The sequence below is a fragment of the Lissotriton helveticus genome, chromosome 12, assembly GCF_964261635.1.
Source record: "Lissotriton helveticus chromosome 12, aLisHel1.1, whole genome shotgun sequence".
NCBI classification, from domain to species: Eukaryota; Metazoa; Chordata; class Amphibia; order Caudata; family Salamandridae; genus Lissotriton; species Lissotriton helveticus.
The window spans coordinates 787,350,380-787,374,401 of record NC_136073.1 but is presented as its reverse complement, the minus strand read 5'-3'; the positions used below and the strand labels follow the sequence as shown (position 1 = coordinate 787,374,401).

Below are 24,022 nucleotides of genomic sequence, written 5' to 3'. Positions count from 1 at the left end.
CATTTCACCCACCCGGCTGTCCTAAACACGGAAAATCTCTCATCTGGACAGTTCAGAATAACGAGTGGTGTAGTTTCCCCGAAATATACAGATTGTAGATTTCACGTATTATTTAACCTCAAACATCATTATATTTTGCGCACCATAAACAAATCCTGGCATGTATAACTGCTATGATGTGATGGGTAGATGTATGACCATCAGAGGCCACTGATGGTGACCTCTTGGTATACAAGACTTCCTTTATATACCCTACCATTATAGAAGGAACATCCTTTGACTGGCCCTACGTCCATAACCGGCCATCGTACATGGTTTTAAGTAATCCTTTCTAAATGGAGACTGCAAGAATGTTAATAAACATTGATTGTTGCCCCAGTATTGGAATTTTCATAGATTCCCATGCTTATGTATCATTCCCCGTCGTCGGAATGGGAGTCTCGGTAACAAAAATAACATAGCAGTTGGTACAAAAGAGAAAGAAAAAGGCCTAGGCCTCATTCCCTTTTGTAGCATATCCACCTCTTTGTGTAAAAGAGACCAAACTAGGCATCAGCCAATCAGAAGAGCCTCACCCCTTGGAAACCTCCTGAAGGAACCTCAGAGCCTTAGATTTTCTACCGCACGTTGTGCTAGGGAGTCTCCTTTGAGCGCTGCTCAACATCTACTCTTCAGAAGTTTTACTTTAGGTTTTTTCTTCAGGCTTTTCTTCAGATTGTTGGCTGATCCTTTCAGGATGTCTGACAAGGGAAACAAGAAGGCCCTTTTCAAGCCGAGTTCCACCTGTGGCAAGAAAAGGCTATTCATTGAGGATAATCATAAAGACTGCATCTATTGCTTCTATCCTGATCACAAGGCTGCGGACTGTAAGATCTGCCGCACCTTTTCCACCAAGACCCTCTGGGACCGTGAGGGTAGGCTTCTGACATGGCTCCAGAAGTTGAAGTCCAGGAAGGATACTGTCTCCAGTGACAGTGAGGACTCTGCATCTGCGTCTTTGTCAAGAAGGTCAGTCAAAAGGGGTAGGGGTTCCCCTTCTCCTTCTGTGGAGCATCCTTCTAAGGCCTCAAAAAAGACCCCCAGAGAGTCTGAGAGCCAGGGTCCAGGCGAATTTCCTCACCATGGTGAAAAGGAGAGGGTAGGACCATCTACGCCTTCTAAGGGTTTGAAGACTGATCCAGCCTTTAAGAAACCCTCTTCCCAATCTTCTGGGAAATCTGACAGAAGTTCCAAGTCGTCGACGATGAAGGCGTCGTCGATGGAGGCTTCGTCGACGAAGAAACTGAAACCTAAACTCAAACTGGTTCCGCCGACGGGCTCGTCGACGGGACAAACGACGACGACGGGGATCGTCGACGAGGATAGAATCGACGACGACAGCTACAACAGCGTCGACGAGGGAGTCGCTGACGACGGCATCGTCGACGAGGATGTCGAAGACTACAGCGGCGTTGACGACGACGGCGACGACTAAGAGTCCGTCGACGGTGGCGACGACGACAGTGTCGTCGACGAGAGCCTCAACGGCGACAACATTGACAACGACGACGGCTGGGATATCGACAGTCTCGTCGTCATCGACGACGCTCATCTCGTCGTCGAGTGTTCTTGTGTCGACGATGCATATTCCGTCGACGAATCCGACAACGGCTGCATTTTCAGTACCGACGGGACCGTCGACGATTTTGGCATCGGAGAAGAGAATCACTATTTCAATGACCAGGATTACACCGGGCATGACATCTCCCAGGAGGGTAACCCCCTTGCCACCAGCTCTGCTGTTTGATGAAGAGGAATCAGAAGAAGATGATCAGGACTCATATGGCTACGCTGACAGTCCCTCTCAACTTCTGGTCAAGTACCAGGAGACAGATTCTGAAGGAGGGTATGACCAAGAAGGTGGTTATCATCATCATTCTGCCCAACCACAGCAATATTCAGGTCAAGACATGGTTTCGGTACCATCTTCTTTCCTGCAGGACCTGCACAGGATGCTGCAGGATTACAAATCTAAAGCTGCAGAACCTGCTCCGGCTCCAGTTGCGCAAGCCATGCCTGTCCCGGTGCCTGCCTCAACTGCTGTTCCTGAAATACCAGCTCAGGTGTCCCCTCAGCCACAGGCATCAATTCCACAAGAGCCTTCCAGACCAGCAGACACCCATGATTATTCCTCAGATGAGGATCATAATTCGGATGATGGAGCTGATCAAGCTTCTGAATGGGATGAATACATCATTCCGGACCCTCCATCTCCATGTCTGGATCCGGTGGATTTCCCGACAGCGGATATAGGAGGATTTCATCATCAGCTGATGGAAAGAGCGACTGGCAGGTTCAAGTTGGCAATGCCTGCAGTGGCCTCTGAATGTTTCTTGTATGATTTCAAGGAACCTTATAGGAAGACGACAAGGTCCATACCAATAGTGCAGCATCTGTGGGATGAAGGCCTTAAGGCAATGAAAAATCCAGCGACGCTGGTCCCTGTACTACCGCGTCTAGATAAAAAGTACAAAGCGCCTGAGGATGGTCCAGCTGCCTTGACGAGCCACCCAAGACCGGACTCAGTAATTTCTCAAGCGGTGCAGAGAAAATCCCGCAACCCCTCTGCTCCTTTTACAACTCCTCCAGACAAGGAAGGAAGGAAGGAGATTGGACAATGCCAGGAAGAGATTCTCTTCAATGGCGAGTCTTCTGGTGCGGGCAGCTAATGCCCTAGCAATATTGGGCAGATACGACCGCCAACTATGGTGTGATGTCGCACCGTTCCTGGATCAGCTTCCTCCAGAATCAAAAGCGGAAGCAAAAAAGGTCTTACAAGAAGGGGAGGCGACATCAATGGAGGTCATTGACTGTGCCATGGACATTGCCACGACGGTGTTTCGTTCTTTGGCTGGAGCTGCGGTCCTTCGTCGCCAGGGGTGGCTGAAGACGACCTGGTTACGACCCGAGATCCAAAATAAGATCCTGGATCTTCCTTTTGATGGAGAAGCACTATTCGGGAAATTTGATTGACGACACTCTCCAAGACATCAAAAAGGACACTGAGACCGCCAGATCTTTGGGTACCCTTCAGTACCGCAAAACTCCTTTTAAAGGGTCCAGAGGCAAAAGTACAAACTACACAGGATCTTACCAACAACAGAGATACTCATCCTACGGCTCAGGTTCGCAACAATACCGCCAGCCTTATCAACAAAGGCAGGGCCAATCCTCCAATTACTCCAGCCTAACAACAGAGGAAAGCAGGCTCGCCAGGGACGTGATACGTCCAAGCGACAATAGCGGCCTCCTGGCTTTTCCTACTGTACCCTCCTCCAAGAAGTCATCAGTGGGAGGCAGGGTATCCCAATACCTTCAGAATTGGTCCAAGATAACATCGGACCGTTGGGTGCTCAACATCATTCGAAAGGGCCATACCTTAGAATTCACTCAAATCCCACCACCCAAGCCCCCTGCAGCCATTCCTTCAAAACACCTGCGTCTTCTGCGACTCAAGGTTCATCAAATGCTCCTGAAGGGGGCTATAGAGCCGGTTCCCTCCGACCAAAAAGGACAGGGATTCTATTCCAGGTTCTTTCTGGTAAGGAAGACGCCAGAGAAATGGCGCCCCATTTTAGATCTCAGGGAGCTCAACACCTATCTCATCTCCCTGTCTTTCCGGATGGTCTCTCTTCAAGACATCCTGCGGCTGATCAATCCGGGGGATTTCATGGCCGCGCTCGATCTCGAGGATGCGTACGTTCATGTACCGATTCACCCAGCACACAGAAGGTTTCTACGATTTACAGTAGCCAAGAGCCACTTTCAATTCAAGGTTTTACTCTTTGTTCTTCGCTCAGCCCCGAGGATCTTCACGAAGATGCTGGCGCCAGTAGCGGCATTCCTGCGAAGGAATCATTTTCAAGTCTTCCCTTACCTGGACGACTGGTTGCTGAAGGCCCCGTCCAGGGAAGCAGCGCGGGACGCTGTTCAGGCATGTACAAACCTGTTTCAAAATCTAGGACTCACTTTAAACAAAGACAAATCATCTCTGGTCCAATCCAGGATGGCACGTTTCCTGGGAGCCATCCTGAACTCAAAACTCTCAAAAGCTTTTGCAACCCTAGAAAGGCGGGAAAAACTGCAGACCATGGCTCTGGACTTACGAAAAAGAAGGTGTCTTTCAGTACGCCGCTACAAATCTCTGCTGGGGGTAATTTCGTCATGCATACCTCTGATTCCTCACTGCAGACTGCGAATGCGTCCTCTTCAGGAGCAACTGGACATCCAATGGAAACAGATTCACGGACCATTCGATGACAAGGTGACCGTCACTCCGACAATGAAAAGAGCGGCTCTGTGGTGGACAGACCAGAGAAACTTGTCCCAAGGTCTATCCTTCATAAGCGATCCGTCTCCTCAAGTAATCACAATGGATGGGTCGTTGGATGGTTGGGAAGCGGTGATGCAAGACCTGCATGTCAGTGGCCATTGGTATCCTCACGATCGTCGGCTCCACATCAATCTCTTGGAGCTAAGAGCAATAAAACTGGCTCCACAAGCCTTTCTCCCTCGCCTAAGAGGTTCACAAGTTCTCATCAGGACGGACAACACCACAGCCATGCATTACGTGAACTAGGAAGGAGGAACCAGATCTCTCCCGTTGTCGCAGGAAGCTCAAGAGATCTGGGAATGGGCGATCCTTCACGGGATGTCGCTGCAGGCAGAACATTTGCCAGGAATTCTGAACGAGAATGCCGACAGACTGAGCAGGTTATCCTCAGTCAGTCACGTGTGGGAGCTAAACCAGCGAGTTCTAGAAGAGGTCTTCCGCCAGTGGGGCAGACCTGCAATAGATCTCTTTGCCACGCCGACCAACAAGAAATGAAATGAAATGAAAATTAAACTTATATAGCGCGTAACTACCCTGAGGCCTCGCAGCGCTTTAGCCAGGACCGTTCTGACAACAGGATAGGGCACTAATAAGCTTTTGCAAACAGATGAGTTTTTAGTTGTCTCCTGAAAGTCAGCAGATTATTGTTCTCTCTCAGGGAAGGCGGGAGGGAGTTCCACATTCTGGCGGCATTGTGCGAAAATGAGCGACCGCCCCAGCGGGCTTTGTTTATTTTGATCGAAGTGGCCAGGTGCAACACGCTGGATCGTAAGGCTCTAGAAGGAGAACAGGGAATGGCCAAGGGAAACATTATGGATGGGCCTGTCTTGCAAAGGGCCTTCTGAGCCAGGCACATAGATTTGAATTGTATCCTGGCTGCTACCAGAAGCCAGTGTAACTTCCTCAAGGCAGGTCTGGCCGACTGCCATCGAGGGATTTGGAAAAGCAATCGGGCTGCGCAATTTTGGGTAACCTGGAGCTTATGTATTGCAGCCAGAGGGGCTCCAAGATAAAGTGCATTGCCGTAGTCCAGGCGGGAGAGGATCAGAGCCTGAACCATGATTCTCCTCGCCTGGAACGGCAATAACGGGAGCACTTTCCGGAGCATTTTCATAAGTCCGAAGCAAGTTGCAGATGTCTTGGTTGCCTGGACAGTGAAGTCGAGTGATCTGTCTAACCAGACTCCTAGGCTCTTTATCTGGGGTTTGGGGGAGGGGGAAGGACCGAGACAGGGGGGCCAAATGGGGACCAGAATGGAAGGTGAAGGGTTCCCCAACAGCATAACCTCCGTCTTTTCCCCATTTAATCTAAGGCAGGAGAGCTCCATCTATCTGGCGACCGCCTCAAGACAGGTACTCAAAGTGCTAGACGACCCCTCAGCATTGTTCAATGATACCACAAGCTGAGTGTCGTCAGCATAGGTGACTATACGGACACCAAATGGATGGACAATCTGTGCGAGGGGCCTCATATAGACATTAAAAAAGTGTGGGGCTCAGGGCAGAGCCCTGAGGCACCCCACAACTGAGTGGCTGTTTGGAAGAAACAACTTCTCCTTCAAAAACCTGGAAGAAGCGTTCCTCAAGGAAGGAGGTGAGCCATAACAGAGCCGCGCCCGACACTCCCATGCCGCTAAGACGATGTAATAATGTGGCATGTTTTTTTTTTTAAATATATTTTTTATTGCGAAGATATAAAAAAGGCACAAAGCATACAGTCATCAACACCACTGACATGTAACTGGTAATAACCTGCTGCTCCTAGGTCAATACACAGCCGTATACGGCCCACATCCCGGAGGCTGGGCGGCGTAGGAGTAAAGCATGTATAAGAGAAGGGAAAATTGCATTTGTGCTCTAAGGATACGATACTATCAGTACCTTCGCCAGTTTTCTCATATTGCACTTTTATACTACGGAACAGTTTAACAATAACCAATTACCCCATGAATGGCATCACTAGTACAGATCCGAACAAAGTAAGGCGCAGTCATTATAATGTAGTACGGACCCATGGGAATCACAGCTATGTACAAGCATACATATTAAGGAATATCGGCATAATAATGTGGCATGGTTAACCGTGTCGAACGCGGCGCTGAGATCTAATAATAATATGGCCGCTTTTCCTCCCTGGTCTAATACGATTCTGGCCTCCTCAGTAACTGCTAATAGGGCTGTCTCCGTCCCATGTTGGGGGCGGAAGCCCGTTTGAAAAGCACAGAGCAGATCGTTAGACTCAAGATGTTCCACTAAGATGTTATTAATGTGCTTCTCAAGCAGTTTGCTCATCCATGGCAACAGAGAAATGGGGCGGAAGGTGGCTAAATTATTCTGGTCTAGATTGTTTTTTTTAAGAGTGCCTTGACCATTGCACATTTCCAGGATTTTGGAACAACACTTGAGGTGATTGAAGAATTTAGAACGTCCATAATTGCTGGGCGAACTAGCTCCATGACCGAGGTAAGGACAGATGGCGGTGCAGGGTCCTTAGGAGAGCCAGAGGTGACTTTAGGGATTATTTTGTCCAGCAAGACCGGATCTAAGAGAGTGAACTTTTCCAGTGTACATGGGGGGAGTGTGTTGGGGCTTGCTACTGTTGCAGCCTCCAGATCAGTTAGGTCAGAGGTGAATGAGGAGTAGATGGTCTGGATTTTTTGATAAAAGAAAGATGCTAGGCTATTACAGCGGGCAAGTGCCCCATCTAATGGTGTTTGTTCGGGGGGGTGGGGGGGCAGTGATCAATGACTTTCCTATTCGAAAAATGTCCTTGGGGGCATTGGCAGCTAAACTAATTTGAGACTCATAAAACTGTGCTTGGGTTGCCTTAATTTCAGTTTTATAGTGCCTAATAGCGGCTCTATAGTCTGTCTTCCTGCCCTGTGTGCGATCTTGTCTCCAAGTCCTTTCCAATTTACGGCATGAAAGCTTCATGTCCCTCAGTTTCGGGGTGTACCAGGGGGCTACTTTTTGCCTTCTTATGCAGTGTAAGGCTTCCTTCGGGAGAACTGAGTCAAGGGTGTTATCAATCCAATTATCAATTACCAATTGCCGGTATTATGCAAGCAGGCTTCACCACCGAGGATCTTTGGGGAATGCGCTTTCGATAGCCTGGTCAAGGACATTTGTCTACGCCTTTCTCCCCATCCCACTGATCCCGAGGCTTATCAGGAAGATCAAAGTGGAACCATGCAGGATGATCTTGATAGCCCCTGCTTGGCCGAGATAGTTCTGGTACACGGAGCTCCATCTGTTGTCGCTGGCTCCTCCTCTCCCCTTGAGGACTATTCCAGACCTTCTCACAATGTCCGAAGGACAGATTTGGCATCCAGATCCACAGTCATTACACCTGACAGCATGGCTCCTGAGCAGCGAGAATTTATGAATCTCCCCATCTCGAACGAAATTAAAGAAGTCCTCTCCCAGGCGAGAGCTCCTTTCACGAACAAGACTTACCGCCTCAAATGGAAGAGATTTTGCATTTGGTGCACGAGAAAGAAAATGGACCCCTTTTCTTCAAAACCTCATCAGTTTCTGCCTTATCTCTTGTCCTTGGCTAAGTCGGGGCTGGCCCATTCATCTATAAAAGTTCATTTGGCGGCAGTTTCAAGGTACAGACGGTCTGAGCCTGGACCTTCGTTGTGGTCTTCCAGGATTGTTAAGCAATTTCTAAAAGGCTTGTTCCGGGTCTCTCCACCAGTGTGGCCTCCGCCTCCTACTTGGCTCCTGAATCTAGTCCTCACTCAACTCATGAAAAGCCCATTTGAACCAATTTATCGATTAGACATGAGGTTCCTTTCATGGAAATTGGCTCTCCTTCTTGCCCTCACATCGGCAAGGCGTATTGGGGAATTGCAGGCTCTCACAATCCAAGAGCCTTTTCTTCAATTCAAAAGGAACACAGTTATCTTGAGAACTAACCCAAAGTTCATACCCAAAGTACCCTCGGACTTCCACTTGAACGAGCCGGTTATTCTTAAGGCTTTCTTTCCTCACTCGGCTACACCAGCGGAGAGGTCGCTACATTCTCTAGATGTACAACAATGTTTAAAATTCTATTTGGATCGCACCAAGGGATTTCGGAAATCCTCCCAATTGTTTGTTGCTTTTGGTGGTCCGAGCAAAGGTCTCCCTCTGTCAAAGCAGGGGATTGCAAGATGGATTACCAGTGCCATTCTACATTGCCATACTGCAGCAGGTAAACCACTGACTGGCAGGGTTCGAGCACATTCCACAAGATCAGTGGCTTCTTCAACAGCCCTCTTCACAGGTGTGCAGATTAAGGACATTTGCAGAGCTGCTACCTGGAGCAGCGTCCACACCTTTACTAAGCATTACTGCTTGGAATCCTTACAAGAAGAAGATACGGCAGTGGGCCAAGCAGTCCTGAGGAACCTCTTCCACTAATTGGTGAGCTTTCCTTTCTATCCCACCTTCCGTTATTTTGCACATTTTGTATCTTTATGCCATGTTGGCTATTGCAATGTATGTTATAACACAAAATGTATTGCTAACTGCTTGCTACTCTGATACAAAAGCATGGGAATCTATGAAAGTTCCAATACTGGGGCAAGAAAACAAGTTACTTACCTGTAACTTTAGTTCCCGAGTATTGGTAACTTTCATAGATTCCCATGCGCCCACCCACCTCCTCGGGGAAAGCTCAGCCTTCAGCAGATATGGTGACTGTTACACAACGGCTACTAAAATCTGAGGCTCTGAGGTTCCTTCAGGAGGTTTCTAAGGGGTGAGGCTCTTCTGATTGGCTGATGCCTAGTTTGGTCTCTTTTACACAAAGAGGTGGATATGCTACAAAAGGGAATGAGGCCTAGGCCTTTTTTTCTCTTTTGTACCAACTGCTATGTAATTTTTCTTACCGAGACTCTCATTCCGACGACGGGGAATGATACAAAAGCATGGGAATCTATGAAAGTTACCAATACTGGGGAACTAAAGTTACAGGTAAGTAACTTGTTTTCATACTACTCAAGCTAACAAATGTTAAAAATAAATATACTCCAGTTTTTGCACACATCAACACAGTGAGAGCCTAGAAGGCCAGGTCAGAAAGCTCCTCCTCTGGAGTTGCCCAGTATGAGATATCATACTATATGAATCTAAGGCTCTTCTCACCTTAAGGTTGGTTTGTGACTGTTATTTCACCCAACCATCAAATGCAAGGTAAATGTCCTCGTCCTTAAAGCTACACGCACCATACACCCGCTTTAGCTCTTTGTCACTTTAAAACCTTGAACAATTTTCATTGTGCTTTATTCTGTGCTTTCTTTCAATTGTACTAGTGGCCCCCAAAGGTGCCAAGAAATCAAAGGCTGCTGCCAACTCGTCACATTTTTCCAGTCCTTAACCAATGAACGCCTCTCATTTTACTGCACCTGATATGCCCGCTAGATTTATCAACATATTTATATAAAGCTAAAATAAATACATCCTTACGTTCTTGTACGTCGCTTTCTTAGGTGCAAGTGGACCTGGAGAAGATGGAGGATGTTCACCTTATTGAGCTGGATGAGTCTCACCGCAGTGAGCACACTGTATTTATAATGCCACCCGAGGAGCCGCAGGGTCCCGATGATACAGAGCTGCCTGCGCTCTATAGGTGAGTCATGTCTTTAGACACAGGTTCTAAAGAGATGGTTGTTTACGAAGGATGCAACCAGTTTTAAGCTCTAAAATGTCAGCAGAATTTCTCCAGCGCCAAAGTGGAAGAAGCGTAGGGGAATGCTGGATATGTGTATGCAGGCAGTGAGGAGACGATAGATGCTGGAATTATGTCGAAAAGGGTCCTGTTAGCCTCAAGTGATGTTGAACTACACATAGATCTGTGGAGCAGGGGATTTTGAGGGTGCAGAGGCATATGGATAGAGGAGTAGGGAATGGAGACCGCAAAGAGGCTAGAGAAAAATAGGAAGTTCATATGAAATTGATCCCAAAGTGACATTTGTGATTTTTGTGGTGAGGACTTGCCTCCAGAAATATTCTGTATCTGTTAGTGGAGATATCAAAGAAGTAATAGGGAAGAAATGTACTGTGTATGGAGACTTGTTGGAAGGGAGCCCATAGGGACTCTGTTGCTCTATATGATAGTGGGAAGTAGGCCGCAGGGAAGTTGTAGCTGGGTCTGGAGATAAGAAGGATTGTCAAAGAAAGCTTTAGTTGTATATTGCAATATCAAAGAGCTCCTAGGGAAGCTGTATTTGAGTATGGAGATGGGAACAAGCTCATAGAGAAGCCATAGCTGTGTTAGGAGATGTAACGGAGTGTATAGGAAAGCTGTAGGTGTGTATGTAGACAGTAAGCAGCCCAGTATGATGATGCTGTGTTCTGAGAGGGGCAAGTAGCCTATTGGAATGTTAATGCGTTTATGTAGTAAGAGTTTTGAGCCTATAGGGATTCTTTAGCTGTGTATGCAGATAGAAGGCAGCCCACTTTAAAGCTGGACCTGTGTATGGGGATGGTGAAGTAGCACAGGAGAATGTTGAGCTTTATGTTGAAAGAATGTGTTTCCCAATTGGATGCTAGAGCTGTGCATACAGCTGGTGCGGAACCCATAGCAACATAAGGAGATGGGAAGCACCAAGAGGGACAGTGAAGTGTGTGGAGAGCCCAGGCAAGTACTAAAGATGTGCAGAGTGAGACAGAGCTGTGTATAGGGAGGGTGGAGTACATAGTGGGCTTCAGATCATCTATGAAAAGATGAATAACTCAGACGGTTGATCAGACTGTGATCATTGAGGCATTGGAGCCACAGCCAGTTTAAGGAGAATGTGCGAATATGAGAGGAAATACTACAGTTCTGTATTGAGAGGACGAGGCTCCTGCGGTATACATGGGGAATGTGAAGAGAATGGGCCCCCATGTATGGAACATATGAGGAATACATAGGTCTTCTGAGGTTATATATTCTGATAGTTAGAATCCCAGATGGATGTTGATCTTCTGGACAGAGAGAATGCGGAACGCAAAGGAATGTTGGTGGTGTGTAGAAAAAGGATAAAGATTTCAAGAGATACAGGAGCTGTGTATACATGGAGAGTGAGGATCCCAAAGGAATGCTGCAGCCTTGTTTGAATAGAGTACGTGGTCCAGAGGCACGAAAGTGCTTTGAAGGGAGAGAATGACGATCTCTGGGAGGGGCAGGAGGTGTGTACGAAAAGTATATGAACTGAGAAACAAGCTACAGCTCTGTATTCCAGGTTTTGGGAGGACTAGCATTGCTGGGAGCTGTGTTTGAGTTGGGTTTGGAGATCCGATGGATACTCAATCATTAAACGGAGAGTGGATGGAGCCCAAAGGGATGACGAAGCTTTGGCTAGAAAGGCTTAGGAGTCCATGTTCAAAGAGACCAGGAATTCCAGAGGGATTTTAGTTCTGCATTTGGTCAGAAGGATGAACTCTGGGAGATTCTGATGCATGTTTGAATAAAGCCATGCGTTTAGAGGGATGCTGGAGCCTTGTATTATGATGTTCAGGGGATACTACATATGCTGGAGTTTTGACAGCGATATTCTGGTACCATAGCCCCACCCAAATGCAGATGACCACAATTTGTTGTTTTCACGATCCAGGTATGATAGCTTCCCACTGCTGAAGACTGAGCTCTTTGAGCAGCCACACGACCAATTGACGGTGCAGATTTGCCCAGCTCGAAGCAGTGCTCCAAGTAGTCCGGCACCTCGACGAACCAAGCAGGTAAACGTCCCTTACGTACCTTCTGGTTACCTGTGCTCCATTGCCCTGCTACATAGACCTCCATATGTACCCTACCCTGCCTTGAGACTAATCTACAGATATTGAATAAAACCTTCGCTGGGAACCCATCCTTTGACTCCATACACACGTTTTTGTAGCTCCGCATTATACATATCCCCAAGCTCTCTCCACTTTGTTTTTGATTACCACCTTTATCTCTAAAGTAGCATATGCATGCTGTGTCCTATTTATAATTGGATAGTATGTTGCATCTGTTCTGCAAATCCTAGATGAGTATGTCTGAAAAAGGTTTTCCAGGATCTCCTTAAAGCCAATGGCAGACTTGCCTAGTTTTATTCCTCAGTTCCTTCCCTGTAACACTGAATATTAGGGTCACTCAAGGGTATTTAAGTTTCCTATGTGGTTCAAGTTGAATGGCGGGCACCACCCTTATTAAATAATCCATAAAGTGGAAAAAACTATTTCTCCACACTCTTGTTGTCTTACTCTTTTTCTCTTCCTTCTTCTTCATTCTTTTCCTGTCCCAAGACTCTTCATATATGGGCCCCTCATTATTTATCCATTTTATTGATATTTCCTCCTCTCTTTCTCTACTTACCGGCATGATCTCCTGTTGTGAAAACAATGTTTTTGGGAGACATGCCGGGTATAATTCCCTCAAAAGAAACAGTGGCCTCTCTAAAGAGAAAGGGAACTAGCCGGTGTTTCACACCATGAGCTGAGTTACACTTACAGCAATGATAGAATACTTAGATTTCAGAAATGATGTCTAAGCACCTCTTGACTTTCCAGGGGAAAATATAGGGGCCCACACTGAATCACCCTGAAACAGTACACAGAAAAACTGTTGTATTTCGTAATGATTATCATTTGTTGTATGCTATTCTTCTGCAAATCATGTCATCAAGAATTACCATTCTAATAAATACATCTCGCCAATTAACAAATATTTTCTGAGTCAGCAAAAGCTATCTCATAAACATTGTTCATCATATCTCTCTAACCAATTAGCCTAAAATTCCCTGACTGCTTTGTCATGTGTGGCAGGAATTGCCTGGACATACACACATTAAATACAAGCCATTGCTGATTGTATGCCTGCGTGAGAGCGGTTACTCTTTTGAGAATGTATATGTGTGGCCTAAGGCTTAGAACACTAATATTATGAAGGATAATGCCCACAGTGTGTTTGAGATCACCATATTGATTTTCAGACATAATATTCAGAACTGTAAGGACATTAGTCTCGCAAACGAAACGGAGAACTGAAATGTCCTGCTTTCTGAAAGCTGATGGTTGCTTTGCAGTGAGAGCTGTAAAGTCATCACAACTCACACAAATCAGGCTTGGAAGGAACTAGAAATGGCAACATTTTTGCCTACCTTCCTTGTGCTTCTGTAAAAGATGCATTGCTAGTGATCCGGAGTAAGCTCCCCTTCTCATCTCTGTAGGGAATCGTGGAAATAGAAGATATAAAAACTACTGAGGATTTTGGTGGGGCAGAAATGACAACTAATTGCTAAGAGGGAATTCCAAAGTACTACTATGCGACTGTAGACCCAATAGCATTCTTAGTTATTTGTTGATACTTACATGGCTTGACCAAGAAACAGAAAATTCGAATAGCCATTCCACCAAAACCATAATCATGAGTGCAATAGCATATATGTAGATAGTAGGTAGTAGGTAAGGGATGAGACTATTCTAATATTGCATTGATAAGCATTTGAGGTATTCTAATATTCACCTTGTATTCTATTTTACTGCAGGGATTAGCGTAATTATTATCTTCATAAGATTAATGCACGAGAAGTTTGTAATAAGTAAAATTCTATTCTAAAATACCAACAGCCTTTCATCCTTCTGAGGTCGATAAAATGAGTACCATTGAGTTGGGTAACAATAAACCTCTGTTATTCAGCGCCAAAATACCCGTCTGGGTGAAAGTGTGCTTTACGAATACACGTTAAGTCACTGTGTGTGTTTCTAAGGGCCAGGCCCATGTCTATATACAATAACCCCCCCCCTGCAAATTGGAATTACTCTGACCGAGTTGTCTGTTTCTTAACACTCCTTACATGAATTAGCATAAATTGTAGTGAGGAGTGGGAGACACCTGTTAATTCTCATTTGCTCCAAAGAGGGTATGCTATAAATAATTCAACTTTGGGGTTAAGAGACCAATCCTGGTGTTACTCCTTTTTCATGATCTTTGCTTTGAACTGGGTTTTTTCCAGTCCACCCTGTGTGTCTCCTTTTTCCAATGCTCTTCTTGTTCTTCCCGTTTTCTCCGGTTTTACTCTATGGTTTTTTGCTTTGTATGTTTCTCATCCTATTCTCCCCTTCCCATATCTATTCCCCCCCCACTTAGATCACCGGTCCGCAGTCCTTTCTCCTTCTGTGATCTTTTCCTTTCATCCATGTTCCCCTTGCTTCTGCAATGACATGATGTATCTTCTCTTTCCTCCAACTTCTTTTTCTTACTTCTCCCACGCATCTTCCTCTGCTATCCTCAGTTCTCACCCTTCACCCTCCATTTCTAACCTTCTTTTCCTTTTTTCGCTGTCCTCTGTCCTTACTGTTCTCTTTCAGCCTATAGCCACCACTTTTCTTCCTCCATCCCTTCCTTTCTTCTCCTTTCCATTTATTCATCTATCTCATCAATTACCCCTTCTCTCCATCTCACTCTTTTTCATCTGCATCGTTTTCTCTACTAAAAGGTGATCCCATCTGGCTCACCTCCAGCTCTTGATAGAGCAATCAATTGCCAGTAGAAATGGAAACTGCATTGTTTGCCATTGCAAGAATCTTGTGCATATAAAATCTGAAGTCACATTCATACTTTGAAAGGAACCTCAAGCGCCTGCTCCCAGAGCTAATGAGAATGTATGGGGCATACAGGACTCTGGCTAAATTACTTTATCTCCCCTGTTTTTCTCTTTTACTTAGTACTGTGTTCTGCCCCTCTCAGTTTTCAGCCTCCTCTCTCTTTCATTCATTTTCCTCCCTTGCCTTTCTATCTACTCTTAACTCAATTTCTCTCTCTCAAATCTCCTCTTTTCTCATACACCTCTTTGACCCTAACCGATTATTCCACCACTTATATTAGTCTTTCTTTCTTTCCAGCCTTCTGTTCCTAGCCATCCTGTCACTCCAACATTTAACTCTTCATCCCTCTATCCTACTACATTGACTTCTCCGCTTTCACAGTCCCCTCTTCTTACCGTGATCATCCTATCCCTGTTCCCAATAGCTTCATTTGCTCCCACTGCCAACTCTTTTTGTTTTTGCAGGAGATCAGGGCAGCCCAACGTGTGGCGCAGAAGTACTCAGCTTTGCCTGACATGTGGGCCAAATGTCTTTTGGGGCACTGCTACGGTCTATGGTTCATATACCTTCCCACCTACGTCCAGGCCATGCAGTCAAAGGTGCTCGCATTACAGACCGCCTACAGTGCCCTGAAACAGATGGAAACCAAGAAAGTTGTGCTCCCTGATGAGGTGAGAACCGGTTAGAATGTGGACTGCAGTCCGCGTGCTAGGGTCACTGTATGTGCAATGGCTCCTGGGTTACCAGCTTTCTTCTGCACGTACACAGCACAGAATACTGTTGTAAAGGGTTGTGTGAGCATACGTTTATCAATGAAGGGGGCTGGGCACTGTAAGAGTCTCCAACAAATAGATGCTTATAGGGGCACTGACAAAGGGTACACAGTGTGGACATTGTAACACGTGTGAGCGCACCGACACCCTGCCATGAACACAAAGGGTCATTGGTGTATTTGGGAACACCGGAATGCAGGCACAGAAATGAGAGTCTATTGGATTCTTTAGACTGTTTTGTTAGAAACTCGTCCACATGGTGTTAAACTGTTATCCAATCTTACAGCGTCACAGAGACTTTGAAATAATGTGCCAGGCAAATAACAAGTGAGCTACAATGTATTTTATTTTGTATGGAGCCTTTGCTCCATCAACTTTGTTAGCTAAACAGGCATTTGTAGTAAGACCACCTGGACCCTAATGCCAGTGCAAATACCTGAAGGCTGTGTCATAGGTTAACATTTGCCGTAGAGCTAATGTTAAGAAAAATAGAGTGCCTTACAAACAAACGCTATAAGTATGTTTTGAATTGTGCCTCAACCCGAAGATGCTTCCCTTGACTATTTTGTTTATCAGTGTTTTAACTGCCTTTTCTGACTTAAATGTGTGTAAATATCTAAAATCATAGAAGTATAGGTAATGACAGGATATTCATGTTTCTTTCTTAGTTACTGTGTCATGCTGTATCCGGGTTTTTAATGCCTACCACTTATGAGAGTAGACCCAGCCTGCTGTATTTCGCTAGGTCCCTGATTGGTAAGACCACGTCATCAATGTTAGGGGGCACATACATGAGATTCCTATGGCGTATGGTGCGGTATTACCGCCTGGCACAATGTGTGGCATCAGACATGTAATGCCTTTGATCAGCGGTTGTTGACCTTTTCATTAACTTTGGTGCCCCATCTCTTACACCCCATTGAATCTGTACCAGAAGCCAGGGACACCAGCTAATGTAATTTGTGCGATTTGACTCTCAAAACAATTCACAGAAATAAGGAAAAAAGTATACCTTAAACAAAAATATGAAATATATAATTCACTTCACAAACCTAAACACATGCAATACTTGCCATTTAAAATGGGAATATCAGAACATTTGAAAATGTCTTAATTTCTAAAAGACAATGTGATATGCTAGGCTATAACATCTCACTTTCGGTGTTTTTGCTCCTAATGCATGTTTTCTTTTTGCTGGTGCATACCAGTGTAACAATTGAAACCACCAATTGTCCACTCCTGCTTATGTCTGCTGTACTTGTGCCGCTCCAACAAATCATGCTAAGGATACCAACTTAATATTTAGCATGCAGTTTTAACTTCCTTTACATTAACAGGGTGTTTTAAAAATATCCAAGTTTATATTTTGCTACGTCCTGTGTATATACTTTATTAACCGCATGTGTGCTAAAGGCATTTCTGCTGTGCGCTGGGTTTTTAAAAAAGCAGCGGTGCATGACGAGCTCAGCTCATCATGAGCGTACGAGAGGCGTAACTCATGACGAGCTGAGCTCGTCATCCGCCTCGAAGGGGTTAAGCTGCTAATATTTAATTTTCTAACCAGTCCCAAGACCTCCTGAGTAGGTTAGGAAAAGCCTCTCTAGATGATAATGATGGGAAACCACCAATAGCATTTTAATGAAAGAACACTGCTAGTGCTATGATTTTTGGGTCTCTGGGAGGCCAGGTGCATGGCAGCATTCAGACCCACCACCAGGGGGTTACAGTTTGACATTGCCGGAGGCCTGGTGCACTGAAGCATTCATGCACTACCAAAGAGTATACATTTGGATCACTAACAGAACTAAATTGATGCATGGCGCCATTCAGGTACCGCCGTGAAGTACAGGAAGCGAGTACCAAAAACTTCTTACTTCTAACTTCTTACCTCTAACTTCTTACTTGATGGCATTTAGGCACTGACATTAAAGCTCATAGGTTGGTTGGCATTTGGGAGCATGGTTGCACAGTTGGCAGTTGGATACAGTCCGAATATTGAAGGAGGAACTGCTGCTCTCATTCTCTTGTCCATATGTCTGCCCCTCCCCTCTGCTTTTTGCCATCACTCTTTATTGAAACTTTGTTTTTGTCTCCTGCATTCAAGGTTTGTTATCGGATTCTCATGCAGCTCTGTGGTTTATATGGAGAGCCGGTGCTGGCTGTGCGAGTCATGTTGGAAATGAAGAAGGCTGGAATCGTCCCCAACACTATTACTTATGGCTACTACAACAAGGTAGAGAGTAATGGGTTTTATATTCAAATGACGGTCTTACTGCAGGTCCTGTCAAGTCTTTGTTTAGAACACAAGTAGTTTTAACCTGATGCATCCCAAAAATCATGGCCCACTTAAACAATTTAATTTAAAATACTTTAGAACAGCAAATAACGCCACAAAAGCCTTGTACCTTATAGATATTGCTAGTAAGAAGGGGGGGGGGGCAGTACCTGTCGCCGATGCTGATAAGGCGTATGACCAGGTAGACTGGGGAATGCTGGGCAATGTACTAAAGCAATTTGGCCTGCATACTAGTGTGCTGGGATGAATTATGGTACTATACTGAAACCCTCAGGCAGGGTTGAAAGTCAATGGACAGTCCTTTGCCTTCTCACACGTAAGCAAGAGCACAAATCTGCGGTTTTCTCTGTCCCGTCTTCTTTTCCGTCTTTTTTTTTTTCTCTACCCCTCCTGCAGAAAATCAGAAGGCATCCCTGAATTAGGGTATTTCCTTTTGTCAAGACACAAACTGTCCTCCTCGCATACGTTATCCACCTTACCCTCACTGAAGCCCTACAGTCACTCCAGGCCCTTATCTTCTCCTTGAGGAATAGATAGTATCTGGGGCATGATGTATAAAGTGTCTTAATGGGTGCAAACACTCAGATTCTATACGTAGAGGGTTTTCACCCGCTAAAAATAATTTTTGGGAATGTACTAAATCTAATTCATGATACGGAAAAGGTTATTCGAATCAATAAATGTTTAAGTAAACATCAGGAAAACGCTGTTTGGAAGGGGCGTTACTATCCAAATTTCCCTAAGGTTTGTTATAATGTTTTGCAACAAAAATCCGGTCGCAAAACATTAATATTTCACCACCATTTCAAAATTGATGGTAATCCATTCACAAACAGGAAGGGGACCCCCTCCCCTTTTGAATATGTTGATCAAATGTTTAGGCTTTGTCAGTGGTCCATGGACCACTGCCTTCACCTAAAAAGGGTTTGTTTAACTAGTCCTGCCTTTAAAAAAAAAAAAAAAATGCGTCTGTTTTCTTTTTAGACAAACAGGCTAAAAAATTGCTTTCGTTATAAGCAATACAGAAAAGGGGGTGGTGATGAACATAGTGTCTGAATTAAGCAGACCACTCTTACCCAGTCCAAAGATCAGGGCTTGATCCATCACCGTTATTTATCTCACTGCCCCATCCCAGCTCAGAACCTGGCTATATGCAAATTAGTCTGTCCCTGGCCCAGTGCATCATGGGAACAGGGCAGACCAAACTACCAAGCCAATTCTTCACCAGAAAGGAGACAAGCTACCGTTATAAGCAATCACAGACATGGTGGTCTGCTGGTCCATGTTTGTGACTCTAGCCAATCTTAGTGGGTCGCAATGTGGGATATGCCTCATGCATATTAATTAGGTAAGGCGAAGTGCAACCCACTTCAATTCTGTATTTTGTGATCTGACCTATGAGTACATAAGTCAGTTCACAAAATGCCTTCCCATTCACAAAAGGTCACTGTGCATGTTTGCAACCCCTTTTTGCAAATGGAAAATTCATACATCAAGATCTGATCTCCAAATCAATATGACTAAATCTTAAGGTTTGGTGTTAGTCGGAGAATGAGTTTTTTGTCGTGAATCTGGTACATGAAACACCATTTTGCTAGTTTAAAGACCGCATTAAATTGCTAGGCATCCCACTGGTGCCTAGACCACTGGCATGCCCCAAACTGAAATTCGAATTACTGCTACGCAAACCAAGATTTACTTTGGCAGCTTGCAAAAACCATGCACTATCTTGAGTGGGAAAAATAGCGGCACCGACAATGACGCTGCTACTGTGAATCTTATATATCCTCAAGATCCTGCCGCTTCCCCTGAAGAGGGAAGATATTACATGGTTGCAAACGGCCTACTCAACCTATTTCTGGGTAGATGGAAGACCAAGACTTTCTTCAAAGACCTGCAGGAGACACCCAAGAGATGGGGAGTTAAAGTCTCTCCTTTAATGCAGTACGTCCAAGCTTCCCTGCTATGATATATGACCTAATGGCTTGAAAAGGAAATGACAAGAGATGGTGCTTTATAGATCAGAATCCATCAACTGGAAAAGTAACCTAGGTCCCTGTCGACTGACAAGTCCGACTCCTCTACATCTCTCCAAGAACTAGAGCCACACTAGGGATGCGAGACTCCAGTTCCCGTAGGGAAGGGCTCACTACATTCCAATCACCCCTCGCAGCAATAGTCGCCAATTACTACTTCACACTGGTGACAAAAAGTGCAAGTTTTAGATTTGGAGGTGGAAGGGGTGCATTACAGTCCGGTATTTCAACTCTTAATAGCACCCTGAAATCATTTGAGGAAATAAATTTAGGGCATGAGATTCCAAATATAGGGTGCATCCACTGCCTACCAATTAGACACTGGGTATCCCAGACTGGAGTTAAAGATTGGGCCGCTAGACAACTAATGTATTTCAAAACATTGCTGCAGCATTTTTCCTCCACTAAACATCTAGACTCTAGAATATATGCCCTCCTCAGTTTTCTCCTAAAATGGGAAAAATACCTCAACATCTCCCCTGGTACAAACCAGTGGCATGAAATATTTGTTTGGTCCAATAATTTCACCTGTCATGCCGGAGGCAAATCGATCCTTTATAAAATCCTATCCCAATGGCACCTTACACCAGCCTGGATCCACACCATTAACTAGTCCTACTCAAACTTCTGCTGAAGGAGCTGTGTGGGGTCAGGCTCCAGGTACTGTGCAGCTTCTGCAGAACAGTACAACAAGACTCCTAGCACCATACAATGTTTGCCCAGTAGAGAGCCAGGCAGTGTGTAATGTGCAGCCTGCAAGCAGTGATTAAATGTTCACTTTATGGTTCACTTAATTTGTGCCGACTAAAGATTTCTGACTGACTGTGCCTCTGTGAGGTTCTTGTATAGCCTGTATTTAGGATGAGATTGAAAGCAGTTTTTATTTTTTATGAGAAAGAAATTAGACTGTGTAAGCAGAGTGAGGCATGCACATCAATGGAGAACCTTTGTCTTTGTTGGCTTATTTTTGCTTGTTTTTCAGGCTGTACTGGAGAGCAAGTGGCCGTCTGCTACCAAGGGTGGCAGACTACGCTGGGCAAAGTTAAGAAACGTGGTTCTTGGGGCTGCTCAGTTTCGTCAGCCATTAAAGGAAAGGAAACGTCAAGAAGCCCCCACGTTCAATGTGCAAGGTGAGCCCAAGCCTGCAATTGAGACCCTGTAAAAGTCTGTGATATGAACTTCGCTCTGTTTGTGCTGAGTGAGATGTGATCAGGCATGTGTGCACTTGTGTGTGTGTGTGTGTGTGTGTGTGTGTGCGCCCACAAAGATGCTTTTGTGTGTGCACTTTGGAAGGTGGCCTCCTTTTGTGCTATTGGAGCTACATCTGCTTGATGTGATGTCAGTGTGCATGAGTGCTGGTGATCTCTGAATGTGCTTTAGGGCTGTCACCATTGAGCGGGGTGTGTGTGTAACATTTGCTTTGCTTATAGTGTGTGAGCTTTGCAGGTACTTGCTATGTGTAGATGCTAGCATGCTGTATGTGATGTGACCTCAACCTATCCAACTTTGTATGAGCCTGAGGAAGACGTTGCCTGTGTTTGCTGCAGAAAGGGGTGTGCTACTTATTATTTTATGAAGTGTTTTTATTGCAAGGGTAGTGTACACTTTCCATTCATGTGCAGTTGATCATGGGAGCATGTGCTGTTTAGAATATCAACTTTTATGTTTGTGTAACGTGCAAACAGTAAAAGCAATGCTAAATATGTTGCGTGAATCCTCATGTTGTGCTTTGTTCAGGGCACGAGCACTAATCCAGCACTGGCTGTTCCTTAGGTCCACATGCTTATGAATTATTCCCTGTCATCAAGCTGGGAATCCATGCTACATTACTGCCACAGTATTACATAAAGTATTCACGTTATCGGCGGTTTCAAATCACTAGGTCTCAAAAAGAGAGAGTTTACCAGGTTATACGCAAAGGGACCAGGTTGTTATAATCACTAAAAATGTAAATTTCCCTTTTGATGTTGTTTACTACTCCTACAAAACAATGTTGTACATATTACAATGAACCAAAGAAAAAGAGCATAAATGTCCCCATATATAGCAGGGATATAAATCTAGATTACGTGTTGCTATATATGGGGACATTTATGCTCTTTTTCTTTGGTTCATTGTAATATGTGCAACAATTTTTTGTAGGAGTAGTATACAACATCAAAAGGGAAATTTACAGTTTTAGTGTTCGGCCAATATGCCTGCAGCAACTAGTAAATTAAATGTAAAGCCTGTTCCAAAGGAACCTGTCTGAGTCATTCACTGTGCAGCCGTTGGGGGGAGTCCTCAGTAGAGCTCGACTCATTAATTTGATTATTAATACATTTATTTTTCATTTTTTACCTCATACACTTTTTTTCTGTATCATTTATTTTTTGCAAGGCTTTCGACAGGATGAGGGGATTTTCCACTGAAACAGGTGGATGTCTGTGACTTTTACTTTGTCTCCTTGAGAACCAAACTGTAACTTGGCCAAAGGTGGCAAGAAACCCAAGAAGTGACAGTATTACGGGTACAGAATTGCTTTCCAGGATGATGTACATGACTGTTGTGCATGCTGTTTGTATCCAACGGGATATCTTTCAAATTACGAGGATTTCTCTGCCTGAGTCTGGAATTCTTTTCGAGAAGACAGTTTTATTTCTCGACAGAATGCTAAATGCGAACAAGGTGTATCCACTGCTTCTTTGTGTTTGGCTCACTCCCTTCAGATCTCTTCAAATTGGAATGAGTCTTTCAAGTGATAGAAAAGAGTGAAAGAATAAGCACTGACATAACAGTATAGGGGGTCAAACCGTGTGCCAGTCAAGGGGATCAGCTAGTCCACCAGCCAGCCAAGGGGGGGTCTGACTGCCTGCACGAAAAGGAAGACCGACTACCCACAAGCTAGTGGGGTCTGCCATCCACCAGACAAGATGGTCTGACAGAAAAGAATTAGGCTGACCCACCCTACAAGGGGCCGGCCAGCCTGAGATGCAGGTAGTTTGCTGATATGCCAATGGAGCAGTCACCCTGCTTACATAACATAAGATAACATAACGTGTATTTTTAAAGTGCACGTTCACCCCCAATGGGGCATCTTGGTGCTGAATAACAGATGTTTATTGTTACCCAACTCAATGGTACTCATTTTAGCGACCTCAGGTGGATGAAAGGCTGAGGGGACCTGGGGAGATTTGAACCTGTGACCATGAGGTTGAACACAGGCCCCTGCAGTGGATGCATTAGTCCACTGAGCCACCAGGCCCGGCCATTACTTTACTTGCTCAGAGCCTCCGACATTACCATATAGACTGTGCATTTGGACTCTTCCAAGCGATTTCACTCTACACTAAAGCTTCACCTATGGTGTCCGCTTCTTGTTATGCTGTTGGGACCAAGAAGCCTAGTAGTCGGCTTCCTGACCGTAAGAAGTACCTCAACGTCACAGACTGTTTGAACCATCCTCCTGATGACCAGACCGTCAGAGATCATTCATATCAATGACCTCGGTGTCCTCGACAACAACATTGCTGATGAAAACAGCGATTCTGATTCCATCAAAGCCAGCGCCTCCAATTTTATTTATTTATTTATTTGCATGTTTGTATGGCGCTGTGAATCGACTCCCAAGGGAGTATCTCCGCGCCTTTGGCAGCAACTAAAGAACGGAAAGCTAGTCATGATTTAGTAAATAGCCCTAAGACCAACTAATAGTTAAAGAGGAAGGTTTTGAGTTTTTTCCTAAAAGGGAAATGTTCCCTGCATACTCTAATATCCTTCGGGAGTTGGTTCCACAACTTGGGGCCAGCTACTGATAAGGCCCTTCCCCCCTTTCTTGCCTTCAAGGCCCTGGGAACACATAGCAATTCCTGATCTCCCGATCTCAGAGATCTAGATGGAACATAAGGGATGAATTTTTCAGTGAGGTAACCAGGACCCTTTCCAATGAGGCATTTGTGGATGACACAGCAGATCTTAAACATCACCCTCTGCTTTACTGGAAGCCA

At 44.9% G+C, this 24,022-nt stretch overlaps 1 protein-coding gene across 2 annotated transcripts in view; it reads left to right on the top strand.

The window, feature by feature from the left end:
- Positions 1-24,022, top strand: part of DENND4B (DENN domain containing 4B) — a 294,054-nt gene that overhangs the window by 148,809 nt on the left and 121,223 nt on the right. For both annotated transcript variants that reach the window (XM_078670188.1, XM_078670189.1), the window contains exons 14-18: positions 9,849-9,988; positions 11,958-12,081; positions 15,396-15,602; positions 17,809-17,937; positions 21,019-21,166. In XM_078670188.1, coding sequence (XP_078526314.1) covers positions 9,849-9,988; positions 11,958-12,081; positions 15,396-15,602; positions 17,809-17,937; positions 21,019-21,166 — 748 coding nt within the window. The remainder of the gene's footprint in view (positions 1-9,848; positions 9,989-11,957; positions 12,082-15,395; positions 15,603-17,808; positions 17,938-21,018; positions 21,167-24,022) is intronic.